Raw genomic sequence first — 19,524 nt, 5'->3', positions numbered from 1 at the left:
CGTTTTCCACATTGATCAAACATCATCACTTGGATTTGTTTTGTTCAAATCAAATGTTATTGGTCACATACATATGGTTAGCAGATGTTATTGGTCACATACACATGGTTAGCAGATGTTATTGGTCACATACACATGGTTAGCAGATGTTATTGGTCACATACATATGGTTAGCAGATGTTATTGGTCACATACACATGGTTAGCAGATGGTGTTGGTCACATACACATGGTTAGCAGATGCTATTGGTCACATACACATGGTTAGCAGATGTTATGGTCACATATACATGGTTAGCAGATGTTATTGGTCACATACACATGGTTAGCAGATGTTATGGTCACATACACATGGTTAGCAGATGTTATGGTCACATACACATGGTTAGCAGATGTTATTGGTCACATATACATGGTTAGCAGATGTTATTGGTGACATACACATGGTTAGCAGATGTTATGGTCACATACACATGGTTAGCAGATGTTATTGGTCACATACACATGGTTGTCAGATGTTATTGGTCACATACACATGGTTAGCAAATGTTATTGGTCACATGCACAGGGTTAGCAGGTGTTATTGTGAGTGTAGTGAAATGCTTATGCTTCTAGATCCGACAGTACAGCAGTATCAAACAGATGATATCTAACAAATTCCACAACTAAACCTAATACACATAATCCAGTAAAGGAATGGGAAATATAGAAGTAGAAAACATGGATGAGCAGAAACACAGCAGCTAAGATGCAATATATAGTGAAGAATAGATAGTGAAGGATACAGTATTTACAGTTGAAGCTAAAGATTACATACACTTAGGTTGGAGTCATTATAACTAATTTTTCAACCACTCCACACATTTCTTGTTAACAAACTATAGTTTTGGCAAGTCGGTTAGGACATCTGTGTTAATGACACAAGTCATTTTTCCAACAATTGTTTACAGACAGATTATTACACAACCCCAGTGGGTCAGAAGTTTACATACACTAAGTTGACTGTGCCTTTAAACAGCCTTGGAAAATGCCAGAAAATTATGTCTATAGCTTCTGATAGGCTAATTGACATCATTTGAGTCAATTGGAAGAGCACCTGTGTATGTATTTCATTATGGCTTCGTAATAAATTTGATTACATACTGCAAATTGTGTCACATAATAGGTCACATCATTTCTCAATTTGCAGTATGTAAGCCAGCCAGATGTGCAGCCAGACTTATTAGCCACTCCTTTGGCCCCAAGTTTTTCAAACATACAGTTTTTAAATTCCTCATCAATTTCATATGGTAAAAACAGGTCAACACATTATAGGCAACAATATAAGACAACGGGAGCACTGGGTATGTTCTCTGATGAATTGTAAGAAAAATGAGATGTGAAATATCAATATACATGCTAAGAGAAGCAATTTCTCTCTCCTGTGTGGATTCTCTAATGACGTTTAAGTGATTGTTATGAGTAATATGTTTTCCCAAAGTCTAAGCTTTTGTAAGCATTCTCTGTGTCATGCTCTTTCAGGCTTCCTAAATGGGCAAAAGCTTTGCACCCTGGGTGGAGTGGTAATGCATCTCCCATCTGTGTATTTTCTCATGTTGGTTCAGGCTGTTTTTATGGTAAAAACTCCTTCCACACTGGGAGCAGCAGTAAGGCTTCTCTCCTGCGTGTATTCTCTCGTGCTGTTTCAGATTCCCTGAATGGTTGAAACACTTGCCACACTGGGAGCAGTGGTAAGGCTTCTCCCCTGTGTACTAGCCCGTGTCGTTTCAGGTTCCCTAACCGCTTAAAACACTTGCCACACTGGGAGCAGTGGTAAGGCTTCTCCCCTGTGTGTATTCTTTCGTGGTCTTTCAGATTCCCTAACTGCTTAAAACACTTGCCACACTGGGAGCAGTGGTAAGGCTTCTCCCCTGTGTGTATTCTTTCATGGTCTTTCAGATTCCTTAACCGCTTAAAACACTTCTCGCAGTGGGAGCAGTGGTAAGGCTTCTCCCCTGTATGTACTAGCTCATGGGCTTTCAGGAATTCTGACCGGCCGAAACACTTCCCACACTGGGAGCAGTGGTAAGGCTTCTCCCTTGTGTGTATACTCTCGTGCTGTTTCAGGGCCCATAACCGGTTAAAACACTTGCCACACTGGGAGCAGTGGTAAGGCTTCTCCCCTGTATGTACTATCCCATGGGCTTTCAGGGTTTCTGACTGGCTGAAACACTTGCCACACTGGGAGCAGTGGAAAGGCTTCTCCCCTGTGTGTATTCTCTCGTGCTGTTTCAGGGCCCCTAACCTGTTACAACCCTTTCCACAGTAAGAGCACTGGTGTCTTCTTGCTGGTTTGGACATCCCTGGTTCTGGTTCCTCTGAGTCTGGTCTTTCTCCTGCCAAAGACAGTGTTTAAATGAAAAATAGAGACCGAAAGAAACCTCCACATTATAAAACGGGTAAATCCTAATCAGATCCCTCAATAACCTAAGACCAGTTTTAACAATCTTAGTGTGGGATTGGGATTGTGGCTTAGTGGGGTTTTCTAGGTAAGTCTATGGTTGCCTGAAGTGGTTCTCAATCAGAGGCAGGTGTTTATCGTTGTCTCTGATTGGGAACCATATTTAGGCAGCCATATTCTTTGAGTGTGTCGTGGGTGATTGTTCCTGTCTCTGTGTTTGTTGTCACCAGATAGGCTGTATAGGTTTTCACGTTACGTTTGTTGTTTTTGTATTGTTCGTATTTTCATCGTCATTAAACATGTATCAGGAATACCACGCTGCATTTTGGTCCGACTCTCTTTCACCTAAAGAAAACCGTAACAGGGTGCCCTGAAGCCTTCTTCACAACAATTGAACCGCTCTCCTTGAAGTTCTTGATGAACCGATAAATGGTTGATTTAGGTGCAATCTTACTGGCAGCTATATCCTTGCCTGTGAAGCCCTTTTTGTGCAAAGTAATGATGACGGCACGTGTTTCCTTGCAGGTAACCATGGGTGACAGAGGAAGAACAATGATTCCAAGCACCACCCTCCTTTTGAAGCTTCTAGTTTTTTTTGGGGGGGGGGGGTCAGTTCATTTGCATGGCAAAGAGGGACTTTGTAATTCATCTGATCACTCTTCATAACATTCTGGAGTGTATGCAAATATTCATCATAAACTTTGCCGAAAGACACATGTTTTACATATAATTAAAGATACACTGGTTCTTAATGCAACCGCTGTGTCAGATTTTTTTTTAAATGTTACGAAAAAAGCATACCATTCAATAATCTGAGACAATGCTCAGAAGTAAATATATTTCTCCGCTATGTTGGAGTCAACAGAAATACGAAATTACATCATAAATATTCCCTTACCTTTGATGATCTTTCATCAGAATGCAGTGCAAGGAATCCTAGTTCCGCAACAAATCATTGTTTTGTTCCATAATGTCCATTACTAGTGTCCAATTAGCTACTTTTGCTAGCACGTTTAGTTCACACGTCCAAAAACTGCCGCTGGTCCAGGCGAACTCGGACAAAAACTTCAAAAAGTGATATTCCAGGTCGAATAAACTGGTCAAACTAAGTAGAGAATCAATCTTCAGGATGTTATTATCATATATATCCAATAACGTTCCAACCGGAGCATTCATTTTGTCTACAGAGTAATGGAACGCAAGGCGATATAATGACTGGCATTCTGCCAGACCAGTGACTTAAATAGCTGCCATCCGGTCCCACATTACACTAGAGGCTTCATTCCACGTTCTACTGACTTGTTTTTAAGTCGAAGACACAAAGCACATCAGTAAAATCTCTCCGTTGTCGAAAGGGTTCGACACCTGCTGTTTAAATGGCCCAATTTCTTATTTAGACATTCACAGATTTTCAACATTTTGATTATCACTGATGTCATATTTTGGGTAAAGTAAAAAATAAGGTGAAATATTTGGAAAGATGTTCCTAAAACTGATAGTAACTACAATAAACAAATTATAAACGCAACATGTAAAGTGTTGGATGTTTAATGAGCTGAAAAAAAAGATTGCAGAATGTTTTACATCCCTGTTAGTTAACACATATTTTCTGCCAAGATAATCCATCCACCTGACAGGTGTGGAATATCAAGAAGCTGATTGAACAGCTTGATTATTTCACAGGTGCACCTTGTGCTGGGGAAAATAAAAGGCCACTCTAAAATGTGCAGTTTTGTCACAACAATGCCACAGATGTCTCAGAGTGGGCGTAAAATTGGCATGCTGACTGCAGGAATGTCCATTTTTATATTATATTTTTTTACATTGGAGACAGACACAAAGCACCCCAGTAATATTTCCCTGTTGTCGATAGGGTGGACACTGAGAAAAATTACAAGATTGTATTAATACTGTTTAGCCATCGAATAGCTTTGATGGGTACTCTCTCATCTGTGTCTATGGGACTGAGTTGGGCCTCTGGAGCTTGAGCTGACAATTGATTCATTACTTACTGATAAAAACCTAAAGCCGGGTTGGGGGGTTAAAACAACACCAGGTGCAGATGACCATAGGATGAACCCAGGATGGCTTGTGATGCCCCCCAATCAGCATGGGAGGGGTGGAACCAGCCCTGACTAAGCATTTATAAGAGCTCTGTTTTTCATTCAAAGTTAAGCTCTCGACAACACACTCAAGAGTGTGGGGTCAACAGCTTCATTATTGCAATCATTAATCTGAAACTGGAAACACATCTCCCTCACTAGCTTTAAGCACCAACTGTCAGAGCAGCTCACAGATTACTGCACCTGTACATAGCCCACCTATAATTTAGCCCAAACAACTACCTCTTTCCCTACTGTATTTAATTTTTATTTATTTATTTATTTTGCTCCTTTGCACCCCATTATTTTTTATTTCTACTTTGCACATTCTTCCATTGCAAAACTACCATTCCAGTATTTTACTTGCTATATTGTATTTACTTTGCCATCATGGCCTTTTTTGCCTTTACCTCCCTTCTCACCTCATTTGCTCACATTGTATATAGACTTGTTTATACTGCATTATTGACTGTATGTTTGTTTTTACTCCATGTGTAACTCTGTGTCGTTTTATCTGTCGAACTGCTTTGCTTTATCTTGGCCAGGTCGCAATTGTAAATGAGAACTTGTTCTCAACTTGCCTACCTGGTTAAATAAAGGTAAAATAAAATAAATAAATAAAAATCAATATTGAATAAACGTTCACAAATGTTGTACATTTTGACTATCACAAATGTCATTGATAGTTTTGGGGTAGATGTTGCTAAAAAAATATAAAACACACACAACAGCTTATTACTCAAAAATGTTGAACACAAATTTGTTTACATCGCTGTTAGTAAACATGTCTCCTTTGCCAAGATAATTCATCCACCTGACAGGTGTGGCATATCAAGCTGATTAAACAGCATGATCATTACACAGGTGCACCTTGTGCTGGGGAGAATAAAAGGCCACACTAAAATGTGCAGTTCTGTCACACAACACAATGCCACAGATGTTTCAAGTTTTGAGGGAGTGTGCAATTGGCAGGTTGACTGCAGGAATATCCACTAGAGCGGTTACCAGATAATTGAATGTTCAATTCTCTGCCCGAAGCCGCCTCCAACGTCATTTTAGAGAATTTGGCAGTACATCCAACTGGCCTCACAACCACAGACCACATATAACGAACAACGCCAGCCCAGGACCTCCACATCCTCTGAGACCAGCCACCCGAGTTTTATTTCTATTTGTAATGAAGCCCTTTTGTGGGGAAAAACTCATCCTGATTGGCTGGGCCTGGCTCCGCAATGGGTGGGCTTATGCCCTCCAGGGCCCACCAATGGCTGCTCCCCTGCCCAGTCATGTAAAGTCCATAGATTAGGGCCTAATTGATTTATTTACAATGACTGACTTATATGAGCTGTAAATCATTGATTTGTTTATATTTTGGTTCAGTATACACACAGACACAATGCATTCGTTAAGTATTCAGACCCCTTCACCTTTTACATATTTTGTTAAACAGGAAGTGGAAAATCCGAGGTTTGTAGTTTTTCAACTCAGCCCCTATTGAAGATACAGTGGGATATTGGTTATGTTGCACTTCCTAATGCTTCCACTAGATGTCAACCTTCTTTAGAACGTTGTTTGATGCTTCTACTGTGAGGGGGGGCTGAATGTGAGGGGAATGAGTCAGAGGTCTGGCAAAGTGCCTTGGTCTCATGACGCGCGGTCATGAAAGAGTTACAGACAATGGAATTCTCCGGTTGGAACATTATTGAACTTTTATGATAAAAACATCCTAAAGATTGATTCTATATATCGTTTGATATGTTTATACGACCAGTAATATAACTTTTTGGAATTTTCATCCGATCTTTCCGCAGGAAGTTGCACGCGCGTTTCGATTTGTTTACCAAACGCTAACAAAAGGATGTATATGGATATAAATGATTAACTTTATCTAACAAATCAAACATTGATTGTGGAACTTGGATTCCTGGGAGTGCATTCTGGTTAAGATCATCAAAGGTAAGTGAATATTTATAATGCTATTTCTGACTAATGTTGACTGCGCAACATGGTGGATATTTCTTTGGCTGGTTTAGGCTCTGAGCTCCATACTCAGATTGCATGGTATGCTTTTTCCGTAAAGTTTTTTTGAAATCTGACACAGCGGTTGCATTAAGGAGAAGTTTATCTAAAGTTCCATGCATAACACTTGTATTTTCATCAACATTTATAATGAGTATTTCTGTAAATTGATGTGGCACTCTGCAAAATCACTGCATGTTTTGGAACTACTGAACATAACACGCCAATGTAAAATGAGATTTTTGGATATTAATATGCACTTTATCGAACAAAACACACATGTATTGTGTAACATGAAGTCCTGTGAGTGTCATCTGATGAAGATCATCAAAGTTTAGTGATACATTTTTATCTCTATTTGTGCTTTTTGTGACTCCTCTTTGGCTGGAAAATTGGCTGGGTTTTTCTGTGACTTGGTGGTGACCTAACATAATCGTTTATGGAGCTTTCGATGCGAAGCATTTTTGAAATCAGACACTGTGGCTGGATTAACGAGACTTTATCTTTAAAATGGTGCCTAATGCTTGAATGTTTGAGAAATTTGATTTATGAGATTTCTGTTGATTTGTATTTGGCGCCCTGCAATTTCATTGGCTGTTGGCGGCAGAACCCCGTTCCCATACAGGTTAAGACTCCATAATGTTTCATCATTAGATGCTACAGTCCTCCTTTAAGACTCCATAATGTTTCATCATTAGATGCTACAGGCCTCCTTTAAAACCTCTTACGGATTATGCGCATTTTCGCAGCTTTTTGTTAAAAATCGCGCAACATTTCAGCATCCTGCTACTCATGCCAGGAATATAGTATATGCATATGATAAGTGTGTGTGTATAGAAAACACTCTGAAGTCTCTAAAACTGGTTAAATCGTGTCTGTGGCTAGAACATAACGTGTTTAGGAGTCAAAATCCTTCGAAAAACTGTTCACCAAAAACACAAAAATAATATCCATCAGCCAGTCAATGTATTGTCTAAGGCTGAAGAAAATACATGGCGATCCCCTGTAAACGCCTACAGCTTCCACACGATGTCGCCAGTGCTGGCATTTTGGGGCGGCTTTATCCTTGGTTTGGTAACGTGAGGCATTTCCTTTCTTGGGGCTCACCACAGGATGTTATGAATGTGAAAACATGGACGATGATTTCAAGACTTGCTGCTATCGAATACAGATCGCCCCGTGATCAATTTAATAGATTATTAACGTGTATTAATACCTAAAGTTGGTTTAGAAAAGTAATTTGAAGTGTAAAAGTATATAGGCAACTTTTGTCATTTTAAAAAGTGACGTTGCGTCTTGTAAAGGGGCATTTTTCTGGATCAGACCGGTCTTCAGCAAATCACATTTTGGGTATACAATGACGGATTTAATCGGGAAAAAGACCCAATTGTGATGTTTATGTGACATATAGGGGTGCCAAGAAAGAAGCTCGTCAAAGGTAATGAATGTTTCATATTTTATTTCTGCGTTTTGGGTAGCGCCGGCTACCGCAAAATCTGTTGTTTTGTTGACGGTCTGGTATTCTTGGGGGTGCATGCTATCAGATAATAGCTTCTCATGCTTTCGCCGAAAAGCATTTTACAAATCTGACTTGGTGGCTAGATTCACAACGAGTGTAGCTTTAATTCAGTACCTTGTATGTGTGTTTTAATGAAAGTTTGAGTTTTATCGAAAACTTTCGGTGGCGCTCTAAAATATCCGCTGATTTGATCCCGCCACAGGGACCTCCTCCCTAACAAGTTTTAAGACTACATAATGTTTCATCATTAGATGCTACAGTCCTCCTTTAAGACTCCATAATGTTTCATCATTAGATGCTACAGGCCTCCTTTAAGACTCCATAATGTTTCATCATTAGACGCTACAAGCCTCCTTTAAGACTCCATAATGTTTCATCATTAGACGCTACAAGCCTCCTTTAAGACTCCATAATGTTTCATCATTAGATGCTACAGTCCTCCTTTAAGACTCCATAATGTTTCATCATTAGATGCTACAGTCCTCCTTTAAGCCTCCATAATGTTTCATCATTAGATGTTACAGTCCTCCTTTAAGACTCCATGTTTAGAATGTGTCTGGAAGCGCTACTCTATTCTACTCTCATCCTTTCAGTTTTAATAATATTTAATAATAATGTTATAACAGGTAATAACTAACTTTAATAACTAGGGTTAATACCTGCCTGGCGCTCCAACAAAATATTTATTTACCCCCTTCTAACAATACGCTACAGAATTAGCATAGTAGGCCATGTAATTTAAGGTAATCTGAAATATTTAGGACTAACTTATTCCTTGCCACCCATTCTGAAACTCACTGCAGCTCTTTGTTAAGTGTTGCTGTCATTTCAGTTTCCGTGGTAGCTGACGTGTACAGTGTTGAGTCATCTGCATACAGATACACTGGCTTTACTCAAATGTCGTTGGCACGTCGTTGGTAAAGATTGAAAAAGGTAGGTGCCAAACAGCTGCCCTGGGGAATTCCTGATTCTACCTTGATTGTGTTGTACAGGCTTCCATTAAAGAACACTGTCTGTGTTCTGTTAGACAGGTAGCTCTGGGGTGGCAGGTAGCCTAGTGGTTAGAGCGGTAGGTCAGTAACCAAAAGGTTGCTGGATCTTATCCCCGAGATTACAAGGTAAAACTCTGTCGTTCTGCCCCTGAACAAGGTAGTCCTAGGCCGTCATTGAAAATAAGAATTTGTTCTTAACCGACTTGCATAGTTAAATAAAGGGTCGCTTTTTTTTGGAACTATTTATCCACAATATAGCAGGGGGTGTAAAGCCATACGTTTTTTCAGCAGCAGACTATGATCGATAATGTCAAAAGCCGCACTGAAGTCTAACAAAACAGCCCAAACAATATTTTTATCATCATCAATTTCTCTCAGCCAATCAGTCATTTTTAGGTGCTGTGTTTATTGAATGTCCTTCCCTATAAGCCGGATCACAGCTTTCCTCAGTATTCATTAATTAACAGCGTCTAGAGTTTAGTTTGCCTGTTCAACAGTCTTGTAAAGACAGGGGGGTTGACTGGGACAGGCAATGTAATATCCATAATGTTTTAAGGATACGTTTTTGTAAAACAAGCACCTTACATTGGATCATCTTGAAATTTTCTCTCTAAAGCTAACTTTCATCAAGGTTTTATATGGTCTATTGGTTTCTCTCTTTTCATTGGCAGAATCCTTTTTCAGTGTTATGATATTCATAACATCCATATCCACCAGTCTATCTTCCTGTCAACTAACAGAACTCTGCTGGTTGTCCTGGTAACAGATACCAGTGGGCAGATCTATTGTATTTGTTCAAACTAAACTACAGCACTTACTTTGATGAGTCAAATCTGATCCTTTCATCTCTTCTCCTCCTCTCACAGTTCCACTCAGCCCCGTTGTTTTCCTGCAGTCCACCAGCAGCACAGGCAACCTCTTCATACCCAGCAGTAAGGTGCTACCGGGAGAGGCACGACACATGGACTCCGGGAGGCTGGAAGGGCTAGCGTTGTCCTAGTAACCATAAAGAGGGGACACAGATGCACATCATTATAGATACTGTTGTCATAAAGTGCTCTACAGAAACGCAGCCCAAGCTGATAAAGTAAGCTGTATGCTAGACCAGACCAAGCTGTACCATCTGGTGTTCTGATCTAGAGAGACTCTTCTCTGCCTCGTCAGCATCAGGATGTTGTTGAGGCTCCGCAGAGGATCCACCATAGTCATGTCTCTCTCCTGTGTTCATGAGAACATCAAACAGATGGTAAACTTATGATCTTCTATTGCAATCACAGAGTCTTACAAGAGGCATGAATATGTCTAAAAAGGGCCTAAAATGGCCACTTTCATCTTGATTTTATTAAATATTGTTTGTGGTGCAAATGTAAAGGGTCGTTCCACGAATTGGGTGACTTTTGCATTCCTTTTAAGTATCAATTATGCAGCAATATTGTATTTTAAAAGCCTGTTATATTAGATGAGGTGCACTTTAACGTAGACCACATTGAGAATTTAATAAATCACATTTAAAAGTCTCAAAAATATATGTTCCAATGGCAGATTCCTACAGTACTGAACAACATATTCAAGTGTAGAACTTCGTTACAATGCCCTTTAAAACCACACGTGTTTTTAAGACAGGACTCACTGGTGTTAATCGGATCTTCTGTCTCCTCCTCTTTCACTCCCAAAACGACTTCCTCCTTCACCTTTATTGAGATAGCATCCTCTTCCTCTCTTTCCCCTTTAACATCCTCCTCTTTCATTCTGAAAGCTTCTACCTCCTCTTCCACTCTGGCTGCCTCTATCCCCTCTCCCACTCCTAAAGGTTCTTTATATTTTTTCACAGCAACATCCTCTTCTTCTTTCACTTTAACAGGCTCCTCTTCCTCATTTTTCATTCTGAAAGTGTCTACCTCCTCCTCTTCCACTGGGACAGCCTCTATCCCCACTTCCACTCCAAACGGAGATTTCTCTTCTTTCACTGTAACACCCTCTTCTTCTTCTTCTTTCACGACAATGTTCAGCGCCAGAGCTTCTATCTCCGTCGAGTAGACCTCCTCTTCTTTAGCAGGGGAGGAGTAGTTTAGTGAGCTCATGGTCAGGGATGTTAGCTAGTTATTTAGCATTAGCGACTAGCCTAGTGCTAACCTCAGTATCAATCTTTAACAAGTTTGCTAATTGAACAAGCACATTAGGTTAAAGTTCACCAGTAGATACGTCAACCGAAATGTGTTTAAAACACTGAGATTAGCTAATGTACATTAACATGGTCTAAAGAATCAATTATTCAGTTTTATGTTGGCTAGCAAGCTACCGAGGTGGTTGAAAGAGTAGCCGTGTTGTTGTTCCTGAAGAAGCGTCCCGTCCAGTCCTTCATGCAAGAAGCATCACCTGAAAGATGCACATCGCCATCTGCTGACTGGAGTGGGTAATGCAGTTTGGAAACAATAGTTACTACACTTATTGTATTGGAAAGAACGTCATAATAATTTAACAATAAACTTATATATTTTTTCTTACGTCTTTCAAATGATACTTTCCTGTACACAGACGTAGAAGCTTAATATGAATATGTGGATGATGAATAAATACTTCTACGAATAGGTAATGTGTTAAAACACATTTGTGTTATTACTCTGTTCATTTTTCACATTAGTTTTTATTAGATGTGACCATACTTTCCCCTTAAAGCAACGCTCTATACAATACAAATCATCCTGTAAACAACAGAGCAAATGCATCACATGCAAATAGCACTTGATTATCTGTAGTGCTATACACGGAGTATACAAAACATTAAGAACACCTGCTCCTTCCATGACTTAGAAAGACTAGATGAATCCAGGCTAAAGCTATGATCCCTTATTGATGTCACTAGTTAAATCCACTTCAATCCGTGTAGATGAAGGCGGGAGACAGGTTAAATAAGGAATTTTAAGCCTTGAGACATGAGACATGGACTGTGCATGTGTGCCATTTAGAGGGTAAATGGGGAAGACAAAATATTTAAGTTACTTTGAACGGGGTATGGTAGTAGGTGCCAGGCGCCCCGGTTTGTGTCAAGAACTGCAACGCTGCTGGGTTTTTCAGCCCAACAGTTTCCCATGTGTACCAAGAGTGGTCCAACACCCAAACAGTGGTGGTCAGTGCCGTTTAAGATGAGGCAGGACGATTTGTTTATTCATGGCCTTATTTCTATTAAAGCATATTAGATGACTGTCATTCATATTCCGTTCATGTAACAGCGATAGGTTTAGACTGCTACATGATATTAACATTTCCCCTATACCCATCATGTAACAGCGGTAGGTTTAGACTGCTACATGATATTAACATTTCCCCTATACCCATCATGTAACAGCGATAGGTTTAGGCTACTACATGATACTAACATTTCCCCTATACCCATCATGTAACAGCGATAGGTTTAGACTGTTACATGATACTAACATTTCCCCTATACCCATCATGTAACAGTGGTAGGTTTAGGCTACTACATGATACTAACATTTCCCCTATACTCATCATGTAACAGCGATAGGTTTAGGCTACTACATGATACTAACATTTCCCCTATACCCATCATGTAACAGCGATAGGTTTAGGCTACTACATGATACTAACATTTCCCCTATACTCATCATGTAACAGCGATAGGTTTAGGCTACTACATGATACTAACATTTCCCCTATACCCATCATGTAACAGCGATAGGTTTAGGCTACTACATGATACTAACATTTCCCCTATACCCATCATGTAACAGCGATAGGTTTAGGCTACTACATGATACTAACATTTCCCCTATACCCATCATGTAACAGCGATAGGTTTAGACTACTACATGATACTAACATTTCCCCTATACCCATCATGTAACAGCGATAGGTTTAGGCTACTACATGATACTAACATTTCCCCTATACCCATCATGAGGTAGCAACGTAGCCTATGAATGAAAGTTTAGAATGTAGTGGTCAAGTTCCTCAGTGCTTCTTTCCTCTCCTTGCTTCTTTTGTATGCTGTTCTCCACTGTTTACGCTTCTCATTTTAATATTAATTAGTAAAAATGAATTGTAATAACAAGGTTTAAATGAATACTGGACATTTCAATTTATATAGAGAATCAGTCAGTGGGACTGAAATATTACCAGAGCTCAAGAATGACCCAAATACTGTTAGAATAGAAATGGTTTTCTCTGTCTGTTATTTTTTCACATCTAAATGTGGCCATACAACTCCCTTAAAGTGAAGGTAGCTAAATGTAACCACATGTAACATATGGATCTGCATTAGTATAGCATCACAAGTCCCAATGCAAAGTTACACCTCTCTTTTCTATTTTTACAGTACATAAAACCGATCAGAATTCCAAAGAATGCCGAAGTCATGTCAGAATTGTTTTTTTTACAGGCTGTGAAGTAATATGGAGGACCCGGCTAGCCAGCCTATCCCCTACAATGTCAACTCTGACAGAAATATCTTCAAATAGTTCACTGCAAATGAAACCAAATCGTGTGCACTCATGACTAGTGGTTGTCTGTCATAGTTGAAGTGTACCTATGATGAAAATGGCAGGCCTCTCTCATCTTTTTAAGTGGGAGAACTTGCACAATTGGTGGCTGACTAAATACTTTTTTTGCCGCACTGTATATATATTTATACACAGTGGGGATGGGGAGAACAAGTATATGATACACTGCCGATTTGCAGGTTTTACTACTTACAAAGCATGTAGAATAGCATGTAGGGATCTGTAATTTTTATCATAGGTACACTTCAACTGTGAGAGATGGAATCTAAAACAAAAATCCAGAAAATCACATTGTATGATTTTTTGAGTACACCCTTCACATTTTTGTAAATATTTGAGTATATCTTTTCATGTGACAACACTGAAGAAATTACACTTTGCTACAATGTAAAGTAGTGAGTGTACAGCTTGAAAACAGTGTACATTTGTTGTCCCCTCAAAATAACTCCACACACAGCCATTCATGTCTAAACCACTGGCAACAAAAGTGAGTACACCCCTAAGTGAAAATGTCCAAATTGGGCCCAAAGTTTCAATATTTTGTGTGGCCACCATCATTTTCCAGCATGGAGTACACGTCCTGGTAATCCGTCTGGCCCTGCGTTGTGATCTGAGGACCCATGCCAAACCTTTTCAGTCTCCTGAGGGGGAATAGGTTTTGTCGTGCCCTCTTTATATAGACAAAATATTTTTCACCCAGGAAGCTTGGGTAAACAGTGGTTGTTGTGCACTGCTGCCACTACCAGGCCTGGAGTCCATTTTGACTTTGTTGATAGCAAGGTGTGTTAGCGAGTTGTGTTAGCGAGCTGCGTTAGTGAGCTGTGTTAGCGAGCTGTGTTAGCGAGCTGTGTTAGCTAGCTGTGCGGCTAAGCAGCTAACTGGCTACTGATCAACCTATTGTGTGTATTGAACATTCATACTGGACAGTTTTACCTATAGAGTAGCACCACCACCCATCAGCCCGTTCTCTTGAAGTCAAAGCCACAGTGTATTGTTGCTATAGGAGTTTTTGATTAATAATCCTATTTATTTCAAGCCCCACTAAGATGTCACCATACTATTCTTTTAAAGCCCCACTATGTAAGACATACATCATCAGAGTGGGCCTCCAACTTAAATGTAAACAATGGAGCAAATGCATCACATGTGAACATCACTTGATTATCGGAGGTGTGTATTATGACATCAGATAGAACTACTCAGACATTCCAAATATCACTTGATTATCAGAGGAGTGTATTATGACATCAGATAGAACTACTCAGACATTCCAAATATCACTTGATTATCGGAGGTGTGTACTATGACATCATATAGAACTACACAGACATTCCAAATCAGGCTTCATCCATATCGTGAAGGTGGATATTGATCCAACCATTTCCAAAGTAATGACCGGGCTGATGGAAACAGGATATGCCTGTACACTTTTCTAAATGCCGACAGACAATTTGTTACTTCGTTTGACATGGTGGGGTCATTTTGTGTCAGTAAAAATGTATAAACGAGAAGTGGCGGTATTAATCCTTTATGCGCAAATATTGATTTAATAACGATAATATCTTATTAAATCAAGAGTCACCCGATGATATATTGTGTGGTCCTCCCACTACGATTTGGGAAACCATGCAGTTTATTAGGCTACAGATTAAATAAATGATGAACTTCACAGGGTGGTGAAAGTGCATGTGTTGAGCTTGATGCTCCTTTCCAATACATTTTGAGGGTCTTCTTCTGGTGACATGATGATGATTAATGCTTGGTTGCCATTTGACAAATAAAATAAGGTCGCTCTCATCCACAATAATCTCATCATGTAGGTAGCCTACCAGCACTGTATATGTGAGCTGTTGGCTACAGTGCACGGGACAAGAGGACTTTTGCTATATAACTCAACGGTTTTTCAAAACCATCAGTAGAGTTGAAAATGCAATGGAAACCCATTTAACTTGCGTTTTTCATTCAGTACATGGGAATTCAACAGGAAAACATTTTTCCGTGCATTACGTCATCACGCAAAGACTTTTATCCGCAATAAACCTGTTTGATGCAAACATTTCCGGTGGGAAAATGCGTATATTGTTTTATGCAGATTTGAGAATATTCACATGAAAATCTGTCGCAAATTACATGGCAATGTAGCTACTAATGTGGATATTGATCCAACACCTGCCGCTTATTCAAACCAGCCCACTTGGCAAAGACCTCAGTTCAACATTCAGTTTCTCGTTACATTTCTTTGAAACGGATTTTGGTTGCAAATTGGGTGAAACACTAAATGTCACCAGTCACTGGTTACCAGTTGTGTGAAAATTAATAACAATACCTTTTGTAGATGGATTTTTACAAATCCAATCCGTTTTCCACATTGATCAAACATCACATGGATTTGTTTTGTTCAAATCACATGGTTTGGCAGATGTTATTGTGGTGGGAACATTGTATTTAGCTAGGATTTCATAAGGCCAGGAATGTCATTGAGAATAACTATAGACAATAGTTAATGTTGCTAGTTTAGGGATGAAGATAGTGAAGGTTCATCAATGTTAAGGATGTTTTTAATTTGACGTGGAAACAAAGTTTATTCAACCAGTGGGAGGCTTGTAAATACCCACAGGAAAGTGGAATGAGGAACTCTTTATTGAGACAATCATGAAATAGCAATCTGTGGGTGAGTTGTAGTGGATATTATAATATAAGGATCTGCTGGAGTCCAAGTCAAACCAAGATTCTTTATTTCTGAGCTCAGAGAGAATAACAGAGTTTGTTATTTGGTATTTTACTAGGATCCCCATTAGCTGTTGCAAAAGCAGCAGCTACCCCTCCTGCGGTCAACACAAAACATGACACATAATTGTCATGTCTCTCGTCGGAAGGCATGGACCAAAGCGCAGCGTGGTAAGTGTTCATGATTTTTATTTAATCAAAAAACACTCAAACAAAATAACAAAGAGAACAATGAACAGTTCTGTAAGGCAAATCAACTATACAGAAAACAACTACCCAAAAAACACAGGTGGAAAAAGGCTGCCTAAGTATGATTCACAATTAGAGACAACGATAGACAGCTGCCTCCGATTGGGAACCACACTCGGCCAAAAACAAAGAAATAGAAAACATAGAAATAAAGAAACTGGAATTCCCACCCGAGTCACCCCCTGGCCTAACCAAAATAGAGAATAAAAAGCCTCTCTATGGCGTGACAATAATACAGAACATCAATAGACAAGAACAGCTCAAGTGCAGAACTACATACATTTTGTATAAGGCAAACGTAGCCTCCATATCAATGCATACACACAAACTACCTGGGTCAAATAGGGGAGAGGTGTTGCTTTATCTGTTTTTTGAAACCAGGTTTGCTGTTTATTTGAGCAATATGAGATGGAAGGAAGTTCCATGCAATAAGGGCCCTATATAATACTGTACGCTTTCTTGAATTTGTTCTGGAATCTTGTGAACTGTGAAAAGACCCCCAGTGGCATGTCTGGTGGGATAAGTGTGTGTGTCAGAGATGTGTGTAATTTGACTTGTAAGAACTTTGATGATATCTGTACATTACAGGAACACCTGTGATGACAAAAGTACAATGATTCATGTTTTGCTTTAGCTTGAGATAAAGAATCAGTGGTAGACACCTGGCAAGTGCATGAAAAGGTCAACTGTACATAGTCAGATGTCTGTGTGTTGAAACTATATTTTAGGTAACAGATGGATAAAGGGAACTAAGAGTTCCTGTTGATACTATGTTCCAGTCTTACATGACTAGGTAGTGGATTAATTGGGCTTCCCTCCAGGCCTGAGAACAAAGACCTTCCTCTAGGCTCATGTTAAAAATATGTCAGATAGGAGTGGCTATAGAGTCAGCTACTGTCCTCAGTAGCTTTCCAAGTTGTCAATGCCAGGAGGTTTGTCATTATTGATCGATAACAATTGTTCCACCTCTCCCACACCAACTTTACAAAATTCAAAACTTGCACTGCTTTTCTTTCATGATGTTTTTTTCCATCATTCTTTATATCATTGATCTTGGCTTCTTAATAAGTTTATTATTTTTGTTGAGTTTGGTCACATAATTTCTCAATTTGCAGTATGTAAGCCAGCCAGATGTGCAGCCAGACTTATTAGCCACTCCTTTGGCCCCAACTCTTTCAAACATACAGTTTTTAAATTCCTCATCAATCCATGGAGCCTTAACAGTTAACAGTCAGTTTCTAAACAGGTACATGTTTATCAATAATTGGAAGAAGCAATTTCATCTGGTAAAAACAGGTAAACACATTATAAGGCAACAATATAAGACAATGGGAGCACTGTGTATGTTCTCTGATGAGTTGTCAGTCAATGAGATGTGAAATATCAATATACACGCTAAGAGAAGTAATTTCTCTCTCCTGTGTGGATTCTCTAATGTCGTTTAAGTGACTGTTATGAGTAATATGTTTTCCCAAAATCGAACCTTCTGTAAGCCTTCTCCTCTGTGTCTCATGTTCTTTCAGGCTTCCAAAATGGGCAAAAGCTTTGCATCCTGGGAGGAGTGGTAATGCATCTCCCCTGTGTGTATTATCTGGTGCTGTTTCAGGGACCCTAACTGGTTAAAACACTTGCCACACTGGGAGCAGGCTTCTCCCCTGTGTGTATTCTCTCGTGCTGTTTCAAGGCCCCTAACTGGTTAAAACACTTGCCACAGTGGGAGCAGTGGTAAGGCTTCTCTCCTGTATGTATTCTTTCGTGTTTTTTCAGATCCCCTGCCCCGACGAAACACTTGCCACACTGGGAGCAGTGGTAAGGCTTCTCCCCTGTGTGTATTCTCTCATGCTGTTTCAGATACCTTGCCGAGACTAAAAACTTTCCACACTGGGAGCATTGGTAAGGCTTCTCCCCTGTGTGTATTCTCTCGTGCTGTTTCAGATTCCATGACCAGGCGAAACACTTTCCACACTGGGAGCAGTGGTAAGGCTTCTCCTCTGTGTGCATTCTCTCGTGTCGTTTCAGACTCCCCAAATCATTAAAACCCTTTCCACACTGGGAGCAGTGGTAAGGCTTCTCCCCTGTGTGTATGCTCTCGTGTCGTTTCAGCTTCCCCAAATCTTTACAACCCTTTCCACACTGGGAGCAGTGGTAAGGCTTCTGCCTTTTGTGTATTCTCTCATGTCGTTTCAGATTCCCCAAATCATTAAAACCCCTTCCACACTGGGAGCAGTGGTAAGGCTTCTCCCCTGTGTGTATTCTCTCATGTCGTTTCAGCTTCCCCAAATCGTTAACACCCTTGCCACACTGGGAGCAGTGGTAAGGCTTCTCCCCTCTGTGTATTCTCTCGTGTCGTTTAAGCTCGCTTAACTGGTTCCAACCCTTTCCACACTGGGAACAATGGTGTCTTCTTGCTGGTTTGGACGTCCCTGGCTCTGGTTCCTCTGAGTCTGGTTTTTCTCCTGCCAAAGACAGTGTTTTTTAAAATAGAGACCCGAATGAAACCTCCACATGATAAAACGGCCTTGCTACGAGGGTAAATCCTAATCAGATCCCCCAATAACCTTAGGCCAGTTTTAACAATCTTAAGTGTGATCTTAAAACAAATGTTGTAGAGTTTCCTGGTAATTACTGACAATGTTTACACTACTTATTTATTCATTCTGTTTTCGTCAGAACACAAAAAACGAAACAGTTCTAGGACACTCAAGACACAGACGTCACTGGATTCCAATCGAGCAGGTAGTTCTAAATATATAACTTTCATAGCTGTATGATACAGAATGCGACCTACAGTAGTGGCCAAAAGTTTTGAGAATGAAAAATATTAATTTCCACAAAGTTTGCTGCTTCAGTGTCTTAAGATATTTTTGTCAGATGTTACTATGGAATGCTGAAGTATAATTACAAGCATTTCATAAGTGTCAAAGGTTTTTATTTACAATGACATGAAGTTGATGCAG

General features: G+C 39.8%; 1 protein-coding gene and 1 pseudogene across 1 annotated transcript; both read right to left on the bottom strand.

Moving 5' to 3' along the window:
* LOC116372012 (zinc finger protein 431-like) overlaps nt 1–10,283 on the bottom strand; it is a 32,319-nt pseudogene extending 22,036 nt beyond the window's left edge.
* Nucleotides 10,284–16,349: 6,066 nt separating this feature from the next.
* On the bottom strand, nt 16,350–19,039 carry LOC116372011 (zinc finger protein 79-like; the record flags this gene model as incomplete). Its single annotated transcript, XM_031821081.1, has 1 exon — nt 16,350–19,039. A coding segment is annotated over one exon (861 nt), but the record flags the coding sequence as incomplete, so codon positions are not given.
* Nucleotides 19,040–19,524: the final 485 nt, after the last annotated feature.

Source organism: Oncorhynchus kisutch, unplaced genomic scaffold (assembly GCF_002021735.2).
Source record: "Oncorhynchus kisutch isolate 150728-3 unplaced genomic scaffold, Okis_V2 scaffold3840, whole genome shotgun sequence".
NCBI lineage: Eukaryota > Metazoa > Chordata > Actinopteri > Salmoniformes > Salmonidae > Oncorhynchus > Oncorhynchus kisutch.
Note: the sequence above shows the minus strand (reverse complement) of the source record. Positions and strands in the feature narration are given on the sequence as shown.